This window comes from Takifugu flavidus, chromosome 5 (genome assembly GCF_003711565.1).
Source record: "Takifugu flavidus isolate HTHZ2018 chromosome 5, ASM371156v2, whole genome shotgun sequence".
NCBI lineage: Eukaryota > Metazoa > Chordata > Actinopteri > Tetraodontiformes > Tetraodontidae > Takifugu > Takifugu flavidus.
In genome coordinates this window covers 7,868,470-7,881,659 of record NC_079524.1, presented here as the reverse complement: position 1 = coordinate 7,881,659, position 13,190 = coordinate 7,868,470, and the positions used below count along the sequence as shown (strand labels likewise).

The window sequence follows — 13,190 nt, the reverse complement described above, 5'->3', positions numbered from 1 at the left end:
TAAAGTTGAATCATTTGTAGAGTGAGACATAAATCAAAGCGACTTTATCAGCGCCCGTTCAAAACGAACCAATCGGGCTGTAACATCAACTTGCCTGTACGTACAGTGTGTGAGCGTGTGTGAGTGTGTGGGTCTGGTTGTGGTTGCATTTTGAATTTGTTTGATTGTTGTGATTGTCACTACCGTGCCAGATCATTCTATTTATATGAGTGCTGTTTTGACAGCTGACTCACAGTGCAAAGTCTTGGCGCGCGCGCGTGTGTGTGTGTGTGTGTGAAGGGCTGCAATCACTCTTTATCTCCTCAAACAGACATATACACACACACAGTCGCATCTATTTCTGTGGGGTTTTTACTGACTTCAATTCATTTGTCCCACCCTATCCCGGGTCCCAACCTTCACCAGTTTGGCCTCACAACAAATCTCAGTTTATATCATAAATCTCACCCCAACTTTTTGCCCACAAAGTTGTTTTGAATGCAGATGGTGAATTGTTCAAGTTGGTAACCCCCCAAACAAGAACACAGTGTGCTCACAAAGTTGTCTTAGTGTGTAAATCCTGCCCAGCACAGTTTGGTCAGCTGTCTGCCTTTGAGTGTGTGTGTGTGTGTGTGTGTGTGTGTGTGTGTGTGGTGTGTGTGTGTGTGTGTGGTGTGTGTGTGTGTGTGTGTGTGTGTGCGTGCAGTGGTGTCTGAACCAGTATCACTTACAGATCACGGTGATTCCCCAGTGTTGATACCCCCCCGCCACCCATTTTAGCCGCCGTGGCTCTTATGTAATCAGTCACGTTTCTCTCAAGCGCCACATTGGGGGGGGGGGGGGTCCTCTCTCAGCGGAGCGTCGCCATCAACATCCTTTAACCATCCTTTAACACCTCCTGGACCAGCCCACTCCTCCTCGGGCCCCTTCCCCTGCACCTTATTCATGAATCGACTGTTTCTTATCAGGTCATCGCCCTCTAACCGGCTTTATGAGCTGTGTCCTTGCTGTACGTGTTTTACCACCTGCTTGTTTACTGAACTTTGGCTTCTTGTCTGCACTTCCTCAAACAGGCGATGTTATTATTTTGATGCCTTCCAAATTGCTCACGGACTAGTCCATTATGATGCTTAGGGGGGGATAATATGATAACTTTGGAGGCTACTTGTGGAGCTAAGTGTTCAGGAGTACAGGTTGCAGGGTGGTGGGAGGTCCGGGGTGCTTTCCAGGCCTCCACCTGCCAACAAGTTGGCATGTCCTGGAACCACAAATTACTGCTAATGGTTCCTCTTCAGGGTGTGAATATGTTTGAATAGTTAATTCTCCTGACAAACAGGTGGTGATGAATCAACGCCTTCCAAACGGAGCAGGAGTGTGAATGCAGACCCTTTGAAGCACTCCGGGCGTCCGAAACGACCAGGAAGGCTGAACAAATGGCTAACAAAGTCCACTAAGTTGCTTCTAATGCAGCAACTAAGCTCGTGAAATGAGGAAATTCTGGAAACTTCCGTGAACCAAATGTCCCTGAAATTCCCGACCAGCGTGAGCGTGATGGGGTTTGTAGGGCTTCGCTTTGATCCTCGGGGAAATGATGCCGTGAAGACTCACCCAGCCACTGGGTGTAATTATAGAAAAACAATCACTTTCCTCCCAAGGGAGCGTTTTCCAGGAACCTCAATTTCTTTAGTGGAACCACAGGAATTATGGTCTCAATTTGAGTTGCAGACAGTTGAAAGAAAGGAGGAACCTGGACAGACAGCAATTTAGCCAGAGAACTTGTCGACTCGTGTCAGGGGCAACAAAAATAAATAATACAATCTTACATTAATTTAAAGCTCCATTAAGGTCAATCAGAGAGTCGTTTCCTCCAGCAGTCCAGCCGACTCTCCCATAGATGATAAGTATGACCTAAATAAAGCTATTAATACAGGGTAAACTATTAAGCAATTTAAAATATTTACATTTGGACTTTTTTGGAGGGATTTTGAAAATAGACCTGTTTCTCCTGTGTTACATGATGGGTTTGAAATGGACCGAGAGGCACGTGGAAGGCACGTGTTCACTGAGGTGAGTCCTCCTGGAGCTACTGAGAGAAGAGCCTCATGTAGGACAACTTTCCAACAGGGCATTGTTCAGGCCTAAATATAGACACGACAGAAGTAGGCTGAGCTAACATTATGGCCATCAAAAGACGCCATCATGTGCAGGCGTGTGCACGCTGAATGAGGACTCTGTGCGTGTGTCTGAAGGGAGTACCAGAATTTGCATTTTACTATAAAAGTGAGGACATTTCGGCTGGTCCTTAGAGGGTTAGTCATTTCAATGTGTAGCAAAGATGTATCAGGAAATGATCTGTAACCCTGCGAGTCGTAGTTCACCCCCTGGTAAACTGGGGGCAAGTTGGATCTGTTTCCCCACTGGGAGACGTTTAAGGTCGTCTGACTGCCTCTTTGATGGCTGCCATCGATGAGAGACCTCCACATTCCAGGGAAATCAGGCCACCTTGCAGCTCGATAAAGAAGGCAGAAAGGAGGATTACTGCGGGCACTGGAGGTGGAGCCCAATTGATTTTCCAGCTGACACAGTTTGCAGCAGCGTGCTGCTCCTCTGACGGTAAAAATACAAAACCACGTGTCCCCGTTGTCGTTCTGTGTGCTAGTTTGAGCAGGTGAATCTGGGAGCGGTTATGATAAAGCAAAACGTGGTTTAAGCCCGGCGTCCTTGTTTCCAGAACGACAGCGCAGCGAAAACAAGTGATCAGATCGTCAGAGGAGATTCTGTTCACGGGACCAACTTCCTCCTTTCAATTACATTTCATATTTCTGATGCGTAGAACAGATGCATAAACGAGACAAAGAACTGTTATTACACACACACACACACACACACACACACACACACACACACACACACACCTCGCAGCTGTGGTCTTAGAAACTCAAAGGTCAAACTCTAAATGATTAATTAAAACCTGCTCATATGTGTTTGTTATTTTGTTCAGACTGAGAAACCAGCTTCCTGGTGAAGGAAACGCCTGAACCATCTGATTCATGCATCTCCAACATATTAGGTCACGCTGGGGCAGGTCACCATCAGAAGAGCTGACCCGGGGGTTCCTTGGCTATCTCCCATTACGTCTTTCAGGGCTGTATTTATTGACCTGGTTTTAGAACAGGTAAGGTTCCTTCCAGGCAAGTCACCACAGCTGAGCCATCATATCGGAAAGAAGCGACAGAACAAGAAATACCTGGTGAGGAGTGAATGAGTCAGCTGGAGGAAATGTTCTAGGGCGGGTTGTCGAGGGCCAGCTTGGATTTACTTTTGCCCCAAAAGATAAAAGCAAACACTTGTAGCGGTATATGCTAGTTGTGTTGTGACCTACTTAAGCCTAACAGCTGATTAAAACAGTCCCAGCAGTAAAAGCTTCTTTAATGAGGTCCCAAACATACAAATTCATTCTTTTTTCCAGTTCTTGTTATTGGAAACAGCCTCAACAACTCTCCCAACTAGGTTTTTTTTTCCAAAAACATCCCAGGGACGACCCAGCTGAAGCAACTGCAGCGTCCCGGCGCTTCCGCGGGAACAACTGCTCCAGGAAAAATAAGGAAACGCCGTTTGGGAACAGGGAGAAAAGAATGGAAACATCTCACACGGTATGTGCAACATGGTTTTATTGTCAAACTGGTTATTAAGACGTGAATTTGGAGGATGCCACATCAAAAATGCTCAACGTTGCTGGAATAAAGTGCAGAATCAAAATTGAGTTGCCCTGGGAGTCCGCAGTGGTTTTCCATCTCTGGTTTTAATGGACTGCAATATGAAATCACGTGAATCATGAAAGCCCTTTTTTTTGGACAGACTACACATCTGAAGCTCACGTGCGACGCTCCACTATTCGCCGCCGCCCGCCGCGTCCCCGGTTCTTGTGCAATCAGACGACAGTTGCACAGAAGCCGCAGAAGAGACGCCATGACGGGTTTGCTGCACCGATATGTCGCTGCACATGCAGTGGGGCGGGGGCGGCCGTCTCGGAGCTTCATTACCGATCCTCCATCGTGAGAAGAATAATGGCTTTTTACAGGTCAGCCGTGCGCGAAGCGCCAGAGGTCACTTCTGTGCACGAGCTTCAAAGCTGCTGTAGTTTCTGACGGCAGACATGTGCATCATAGTATCTCCACGAGTGCCACTTTAAACTCTTGCCCCCAATTTGTGTAAGTTCAAAAATAACAATTCATACAAAAAAAAAAGTTAAAAAAAAAAAAAAAAATACAGAACACACCATGTGGCACTCTTACAGTTTCATTCAAACATCCATGGCCAGTCAACGGGAACTATTCAACAATCAGAACAACGGTACTGCGCACCTCCCCCCACCTCTGAGTGAAGTCAAGGGATGCTAAAGGAGAATGGCAACAATGAGGTAAACAAAGAAAAACCAAACTCATGAGAGACATTGCACAGACACGTGCCAGCACAGAACACAACAGTCTCTTTCCAACGGCATAGTCTGTGCATAGGGAGAATAAAGCACTTGTGGTGTTCAGGCATCGAACCCTCCTTGTAAAGCTTTATGTTATAACGAAGTGGAAACAGTGAATGACACCGTAACATGTGGCGGATATCCAGAGTAACGTGATAAATATTGGATTTTAAAAATACAAAAAAATAATAAAATAAACAAAAGTTGATTGAGGAAGGGCCCGTGACTGTTGGCAACAGCGAAGGGATGGGGAAAAAAAATACAAAAAAAAGCCAAAAACTTCCAACATTTGCAGAAGCGCCTCAATCGTTACTTTTGAGAAGAAGGCAGGCAAAGTTGAGGCGAGGTTGAAGCCAACGTGGAGACAAATCTCTCAAGTGTGGTTAATAAATAGCATAATGGAATATGCAAAAAAAAAAAAAAAGAATATTTTTCTAGTTAAAATCTGTAAACCCTTTGCTCAGTTCATCCAGGTATATAATTGTTGCTTGTCCATGTTGCGATACACTCCGAAAACACCCCGAGAGTTCAGGCCCGGACTAATCAGCTGTTAAAAGAGCGCAAGAAAACGCTGCCTCGTTTCTCACTTTGCTCAGAATGTTCCACCTCGGCTGACTGAGGCCGAAGTTTAAAAATCGTCCAACCTCCCAAATAAACTGGATCTACAAAATCAGGTGCACTAACTTGTCCGTTTCAGCTCTTCGAAGCCCCGCTGGGTCTCGGGTCCGTTACGCGACCTCTTGACCCCGGCCTTCATTCAGCCGTCACTATCTGTGCAGCAAGACGAAGGCCTCCAGTTTCTCTGGGATGTTTCCCCGGTAGTTGAGCCTGTGCTTGATGATGGTCCTGGCCGCCAGGCACTGCAGGGTGGTGTGGTTTATGGGCTGGATGACGTTCCGGGACAGCTCCTTCGCGTCCAGGAGGTCACAGGCGGTTTGCTGGAACGCGTTTGTGCTGTCAAAATGGCTCCCGCTGGAAATCAGCAAGTTCATTATGTCTGGGTGGCCGTTGGAGGCGGCGACGTGAAGAGGGCTGAGGAGGAAGAAAGGCGGGAGTTTAAGATCGAGCCGCTTGGAAAGCGGGACGGTCAAACGAGAGCGGCCAGACCTGTTGTCGTCGTTATCGCGGCTGTTAACGTCGGCCCCGCACTCGAGCAGAATGGAAGCGACGGTGAGGGAGGGGAACTTGCAGACGGGGTAGCGACCCACGCAGGTGGTGTTGCGGTCCACGGCCAGGTGGAGGGGGCTGTAGCCATTTTTACCACATGGCTGGAGCTTCAAAAACCTGAAACGACAGCGCGCCATCATTAAAACAGCACAAATAAAACCAGTATGCGAGTTCGTTTGGGGGAGAAAAATGGGACAAAATTAGACATGATCCACAAACGCACCTATATATAGTTTCCTTCTTGAAGTGGTCCTGCTCTGCGGTACACGGCACTTTCTCTAAAAGGCAAATGAGGTGCAGGATGATTGACAGGGCCTTGCTGAGCTGGGCCGGGTCCAGAGCTGTTGGTCCACTATGTTTAACCGCCCGCTCGATTTCCAAAACACCCTTCGAGAGGATCCCCATCAAATCCTCAAATGAAATCGACGTCCCCAAGAGACCCTTGGCCCTGTCCTGCAGCATAAAGGAGAAGAGCTCGGCGAAGGAGAGCAGGCTGGAGGCCGTCATGGGGCTGAGGGGGTCCAGGTTACTCTGCTGCATGTCCAGCGCATACTTCCAGAGATTAATGCAGCGCTCAAAGTTCCCAGAGTCTGCGTAGACCGCCCCTCTGTAGCGGATGTAGTAGGACGTGTCTGGGTGTTGGGGGCCGAGGATTCTCTCGCGAATGAGCAGCGCCTGCATGCGCATCTCATCAGGGTCGGATATCAACCCGTCCAGCTCCTCTCCATTTGTCACCTAAGAAGAGGATTAAGGTGAAATCACAACATCTGTTTGTGCAGTATTGGGTTTCCAAAAGGTTGCGACATTTCACAAGCTATTTACGCTTCCAATTTCCCCTCAAGCTTCAAACAGGCCCGTTTAAATCGCAGTGTAATTCAGCAGAGGCCAACACTCACCTCCTTGGCGTAGTCGTATGCCATGATCAGCTGCTTGGGCTCTGGTTTCTGAACAACGTTGTTACTGTCCATATATCTAAGGTCCATGGCTCTTTTCCAGTACTTTAAGGCTCCGAGAAGATCTCGCTTCTTGTCTACAAAGGTGGCGCCTAAGAGCTCCAGGGCGTCGATGCGGGCCTCGTGCCTGGTCTGTTGAGGAGAGGGCAAAATCTTAAAAAGGGTCAAACCAGCATAGAAACATTCATCCATGCACGTGTTGCTGAGGAGGAATCCTGACCTGCTCGTGCATGGTTAGGTATTCCACAATGTTAGTGTGGCCCGTGACGCTGGCGGAGAGCAGGGGCGTCATGCCGTAGCCGTCTTGCTCCATGGAGGCTCCGTACTGCAGCAACATCTGCATGATCTCCAGACTTCCTGACTCCGCACAGTCATGAAGTGCTGTGTTGCCTGCAGACAGCAGAACGCGTTCATCCTAATGAGCTGCAGATAAAGACACTCATGCTCGATAGCCCAGAAGCCCTGGCAACGGAGTCGGTGTCGGCCGCCAATCATCCAGGTCATCACAGCCAAGTAATACGGCCCTAATGGTTTTATACATGTGACTCCAGAGCAGCTTTTTACAAATGAAGATGCCTTTCCCTGGAGTCCACGGAAAGGCTGCAATGCAACATTTACATTTGGATGCTACTCAACTGTCAGTTGGTTCCCACTTCCCAACATATTGAATTGCTCTAATGTTCAAAAATGACTGCAGATTATTTGACACCAGCACCTCGCTGGAGGGTAAGCCTGGATGGAAGGAATCGCTGAGGCGGCAGATTATGGACTGAGATTCTGATTGGAGAATCAAGGCTCTTGGAGAGAGACCCGAACCTCTACCAAAGACGAATCCGATAGGATTTCAAGGTATTTATTCACAACCCTGAGGTTGGACGTTAATCACAAGGTTAAGGTTGAAGTTAATCGATGCCAGCCATACAGTGCAGTACTGAATAGGGCAGTCCTAATAGTATGTTTCCATTATGGATAAACCTGTGTTGATCTGCTGGTTACCACATAATAATAAAATACCATCCAAGGGAGAGACGTGAAAGAGACTCCCACGAACGCAGGCAAGCTGTCGTCACAATTTCCATGATGGAATCAGGCATCATCCCAACTCAGGACAGGCAGAAACTTCCAGCAGGAAGGTCATCTCCAATAGTCAACAAGGTCAGATCACATCGATCCCGATGGACACCTGAGCGTTCTCACCTTTTACGCTTTTCCTGTTGACATCGGCACCGTTCTCCAACAGGTACTGGGCTATGTCCTTGTGCCCCTTGTAGCAGGAAATCATCAGACATGTGTGCCCGTGTCTGTTGGCCACCTCCAGGTCAGCTTTGTGTTCCACCAGGTATTTCACAATGTCCAAGTGACCGTCGAAGCAGGCCGCCCTCAGCGGGGTCGAGTTGGTCAAGGTGGTGCTGTTAACCGAGGCTCCGTGGCCCAGCAGGGACTGGACCACTTTCAAGTGTCCGGCCGCGGAGGCGGCCCAGAGTGGCGGCGCTCCTTCGATGGTCTCCCCGTCAAAGTTGACCGAGCCACCGACCTCTATGGGCGCGCTGCAGCACTCCAACAGGTACTCCACCAGGTCGAGGTGGCCGTACCGGGAGGCCATTAGAAGCGGCGTGGCACCGTTCGTCTTCTCACCCATTAACTTGGTGACTTCATGTCCATCTTTGTTTTCCAATAATTTCTGGAGCAGGCGGAGCTTGCCGTCTCTGGCGGCGTTAAAAACTGCGGTCTTTAAATCCATTTTCAGCTCGATTTGAGTGTAGACTAAAGGTGGACGCTGCGGGGCTGCTGGAACCTTTGTTTACAAGCTCCCACTCTCGCTGAGGCGAAACCAACTAGCTTAGCGTGGCTAGCGTCCTGCTTAAAACACCGCCCTCTGCAAGCCTTAACATTAAAATTCAACTTCCACAAATGCCATTGCGAATCCACTTCTCGACCAGTGCTTCACAGGTTTATTACGAGCTCTGGTCCAGAGGCCCATTCGTCGTCCCCTTAATCACTTTAGCGCCCAGGCTAGCTTCTTTTACCGTCACAGCTCCTTACTGGCAGAACAAACTATACCCGTTTAATGGCCATTTCTTGTCCTCCCAGAAGATCTCCTCCTTCGGCTCCTTTTCTTAAACGTGTCATTGTTCGTAAACACAAAGGCGAGACCTAATGTTTCTGTTTTCAGAGGGCCGAAACGTAGAAATCCACCCCCACCCGATACCCCCGTGCCTTAGCTAGCTTCGCCTGTGAAAAACGGCGTAAGGCTCGGTGAGAAAAACCAGGGATATCCCCGTTTTCCTCGTCGTTTTCGCCCCCTCCGACGCGCGGCGTGCAACGAGCAACGACCGTACAAAGTCCAACACTTGTCGCAGCTACTTGGCGAAGTGGCACGACGGTAATCCCGGGGACGGGTTAGATAAACAGGGAAGGATATCCACCCACGTCTCGACCGGATGATCACGACTCGGTTTCTGTCACAGCGCCGACCCAACGCAGGCTTTTTTTTTCTTGACAGGCGCCTTGATTGACAGGCGAACAGACCAATCACAGGCTCGCTGCACCGTGACGTCATTAGCATCGAAACAATGCAACACTAAACAAGCAGGTCATTTCCCCACATAATGTGATCTCCACCCGTAGTATTTATACATCTATGTGTATAGGCTGCAGAGATACAAGGTTGCATAACACGGCAGACTGATCACAACCGATTGTTTTTGCTAACATGACTCATAACCTCATTGGCAGAGGCAATAAGCACCTTAAAAATTAGAAAGGGCGTCACTAAATAGCTTTAATTTCCCTACGTGTCATGGAAATGTCAGGAAAAAATGGTCAAACACGGAATCAGCAGAGCTGGTTGTGTTAGCTGTGACTACACCGCCACCTATAGGTACAAACAAGAATGACAGAGGCGTGCATGCAGAGAAATCCTCACTGTACACTACTCATGAACAAAAGGTCATCAAATTATATTGAGAACATTTATTCAACAATCCCTAGAACTTAATAAATACCTGGGATACCACAGAGATGTGTGTCCAAAAATGACCTCTCAGTGCACAAACCTTAAATTATGCCCACCCACAAAAACATGAGAACACAAATCAGTAGTAACATTAATAGGTCCTTTGGTTATTTTCCATGTCAGTCGTGTGAGTTAAATATGTTCTCACACATGTATGATTCCGAGCAATTTAGTCTACGAATATCTGTCATAGTGGAACACATTCATTTTTGTGTAATGAAAAAACAGGAGTGTAAGAGCACCACGCAGGTATTTGCCCGTCAAGGAGCTGAAAAACTGCGGGTGACAGAAAAACCCACTCCCAACACAGGTTGAAGTTTTCAAGCTTGTCTTTCATTCAGCACAAGTGCCTGGATGTACACAAATGAGACATTTCCATTGACGATACGGGAAAAAAAATTACCAAAATTCTCCCTGATCCTTTATAATACCCAGTTAGAATGCAAAATTTTAAATGACGGCCATTATTCCCAGATTTACTTCTGCGGTGGACATGAAGAGTTTAATGAACCAATTAGATTATCAAGCTGGCACAGAAATTACCAGCTGTGACGACACAACATCACATCTTAAATAGTCTTAACTATATTTTTAAGGAATATGGAGTTATTTTTAAAAAAGGACAGTCTGCAATTGTTTTGGATAGTAATGACACCATGCAGGTCACACTGATGACAGTACTGATGTTCATGGTACAGGCGGCACTCACTAAATGGAAAACATCCTCGTCAAACGTGGCCTTTTAATCTAAATACAAACAGTTCAAACCCCTCTGAAATAATGATCTCTTTAACACGCTGCTTCCAAAAAGAAAAACCTCTAAAATGACAAATTTCACAAAAGCAGATATTTTCTACAATATCACTGAAGGAAGTTCAGAACAAGGTTCAAGAGCACAGAAACAAAAAGGTTGTTTTCATCCTTCGTCTTGCAACTGTTTTATAGACCCAACACATCTATGTACCGGTAGTTATATTTTTAACTCTTGGTTATGTCGATGGAGCTTGGTCTATAAACATGAAACACAGTATGTAGTGGAATTGATGGGGTAGATACAAAACAAGTAGATATTACGCAGTGATTTCATGTATTTAAAGCGTGTAAATCTTGCTTTACGTGCAGGGCAGAGTGCTTGAACTGACTCCAATACAGGTAGAAGCAAGGCTTCAAGCGTTTCCTTGTTCACCCCACAAAAAGATTCATAACACCCTTCAGCTCAAGCCTCATATGCAATAAAGTATGTAAGCCTACCAGTGCTGAAAGAGGATAAAGGTCAGATTCTATCATCTGGCAATATGATATGATCTAAGTTCCCATCAGCACTAATATTCTAACTCACTTTATGCAGACAATTTGAATTAAAGACAAAGAATTTTAATCATCCGGTGCCAGAGCTTAGACGTTGTTATGATCCAACGCGCGTTGTCGTGGTCTTCCTGTCAGAGAAAAAGCTTCTCAGTAGGACCACCTGACTGATGCTGACCACAAGCAGGATGAAGGCTTCTCCGATGGACCAGAAGGCAACGCGAGTGTTGAGGTCTTCAGCACGACTGCGTCCCTGGGCTTCCCTCAGACGGAAGTGTGTCTGGTAGTCGATGACCGACTTCAGAGCCTCGTGAATGGAAACACAAGCTGATTCCATCTGGAGAAACAAGGGTAGTCAGGACCACCATCACCAAAAATAAATCCAACCAATCAACAGCTGTGATTTCCTTATAGCTCACTTAATAATAATCAGAATGCTCAATGTTAGTGTTTCCATTTATTGTAGAGGGTCTTTACACATGAAGTGCTTTTCAATTGGTTTCTTGAAATATACTAATTACAGTACATGGGAAGAATAGCATTATGAAAAAGAAATGTACCTATATAAATAGCTTACCTGGGTGAGTGCAGTAACTCTATTCTCATTGGGGAAGAGCGGAGGGTCATCGCCAACTTGGAAATCAAAGTAAACCGTCTTGTGTGTGAAGGTGGAAAACTCGTTACTGAAGCAGAATTTGTAGGTGCCATTTCTAGCTGCTGTAAAGGTAAAGCTGTCATATTGCTTTTTCATTTCCTTGTACAGGGTTGTCCCTTCTGGGTCCTCCAAACGACAGTCCACATCATAATGGCCACCAGTGACCACCTAAAAAAAACCATAAGTAGGGTATTTGAAATATGAAGTTATTAACAAGGTGAAATGGTGAGCACGAAGGTAAAAAACGTTCATCTAAAGCTTGAACCACAAAAACAAGTGTGCTGGAAATAAATCTTTGACATTTTAAAGCTATAATGTGTCACTCAGACAAAATGTTACACCACCAATGGATTTTATGCTGCAGCCCCACTAGCTGGTAGCTGATAGATGGGCTCACTTCAAGAACATTGACATACTGGAGAATGTCTGATTCAGGTGCTTTCTCAATAAAATGGTGCATTCCTTTCAGTAAAACGGGCCAATTTGTGTTTTGGTTTGATACATTTTTTTTTTACAAAAATGGTCATATCAAGCAAACCAAATACAAATACACTGCATTTAATGTAGGTTCTTAAAGAAACAAATACATTTCTGAATACACCCTGAGACTTCATGTTTTACACATCACTTAATCAGTACAGGTTTAAAGGTATCGAGCTTATCAATTTGGTCTTTTCTTTGACTAGATGCAGATTACCTCCGAGTGGTCAATCGAATGTTCTTCTTTAAGTAATAATAGTCAGGGATCGCTGATGAATGAACGCACCTGAAATTCTAGTGTGCACTTGGTGCCGATGATGATATCCTCATAGAAACATTGTTTAGCGTTGTCCGGTAGCTCAAAAGTTAGCTCGGAGCCCAGCACCCATCCACACAGAAGGTGGGCCCACAGCACTTGAAAGAGTCCGCGAAGGGAGCCGTACATCCTAAAGGCCTTGAATTAAAGTTATGAACAACGACCTGTCGTAACAAACACAATCAGAAAAATCGGCAAAAGCAACGAAAATGGTGGCAGAGGGAATCCGGACATTGACAGCAGCGTCAACTCGCTAGCTCATGGCTAACTAGCCCCCTAAACGGGCTTTAAGCTTGGAATCATACGGTTCCTTTGGATTTACAACAAATCTCCGCGTCAAAAAATGGTTTATGATTACAATATCGTACGTTTTGGAAATAAAAAATAATAATTTCTACAATATTTGTCGATTCATTAATCGGTTTCAATCAATATTAGCTACTCACCCCAAAGTGCTCACCCGGATGCGACTGATTCTAAGTCGGTAACGTATCACAAACGTGGCCCGCCATTGGCTGTCCCCTGTGAGCCCGCCCCCCGAGCCTGCTCATTGGTCAAACGGAGATTGCAGTGAATTTCTTCCTGCGCTGACAATTCCGACGTGGCTGATACACAGTCATGAGGGGAACGTGCAGAATTTAAACAACGACAATCATCTGGACAGTTGTGTGGCGGACTGATTCAAATACCATAGTGCGTGAAGTCATGTCATGAGCGTTTGCTCACAATGATACAAATACATTTATTAGAATTGTCTCATTAAATCTGCCAGGTAGGCAAATTATGCTGGGTTGGACGATGAGCAGATAGTGAAGCTTTTTTAAACGAAATGCACCCAT

The 13,190-nt window shown here is 46.2% G+C and overlaps 2 protein-coding genes across 2 annotated transcripts; both read right to left on the bottom strand.

Moving 5' to 3' along the window:
- Positions 1 to 3,633: 3,633 nt before the first annotated feature.
- On the bottom strand, positions 3,634 to 9,055 carry fem1c (fem-1 homolog c). The gene is made up of 6 exons (XM_057031868.1): positions 7,777 to 9,055; positions 6,800 to 6,969; positions 6,523 to 6,711; positions 5,850 to 6,361; positions 5,567 to 5,743; positions 3,634 to 5,491 (listed from the first exon to the last, which is right to left on the bottom strand). The coding sequence occupies exons 1-6, from the start codon at positions 8,318 to 8,320 to the stop codon at positions 5,227 to 5,229; spliced, it is 1,857 nt and encodes a 618-aa protein (XP_056887848.1). The 5' UTR covers positions 8,321 to 9,055; the 3' UTR covers positions 3,634 to 5,226.
- Positions 9,056 to 9,537: 482 nt separating this feature from the next.
- Positions 9,538 to 12,933, bottom strand: LOC130525279 (transmembrane emp24 domain-containing protein 7-like). Its single transcript, XM_057031872.1, has 4 exons — positions 12,798 to 12,933; positions 12,322 to 12,515; positions 11,478 to 11,723; positions 9,538 to 11,237 (listed from the first exon to the last, which is right to left on the bottom strand). The coding sequence occupies exons 2-4, from the start codon at positions 12,478 to 12,480 to the stop codon at positions 11,001 to 11,003; spliced, it is 642 nt and encodes a 213-aa protein (XP_056887852.1). The 5' UTR covers positions 12,481 to 12,515; positions 12,798 to 12,933; the 3' UTR covers positions 9,538 to 11,000.
- Between the last annotated feature and the right edge of the window lie 257 nt (positions 12,934 to 13,190).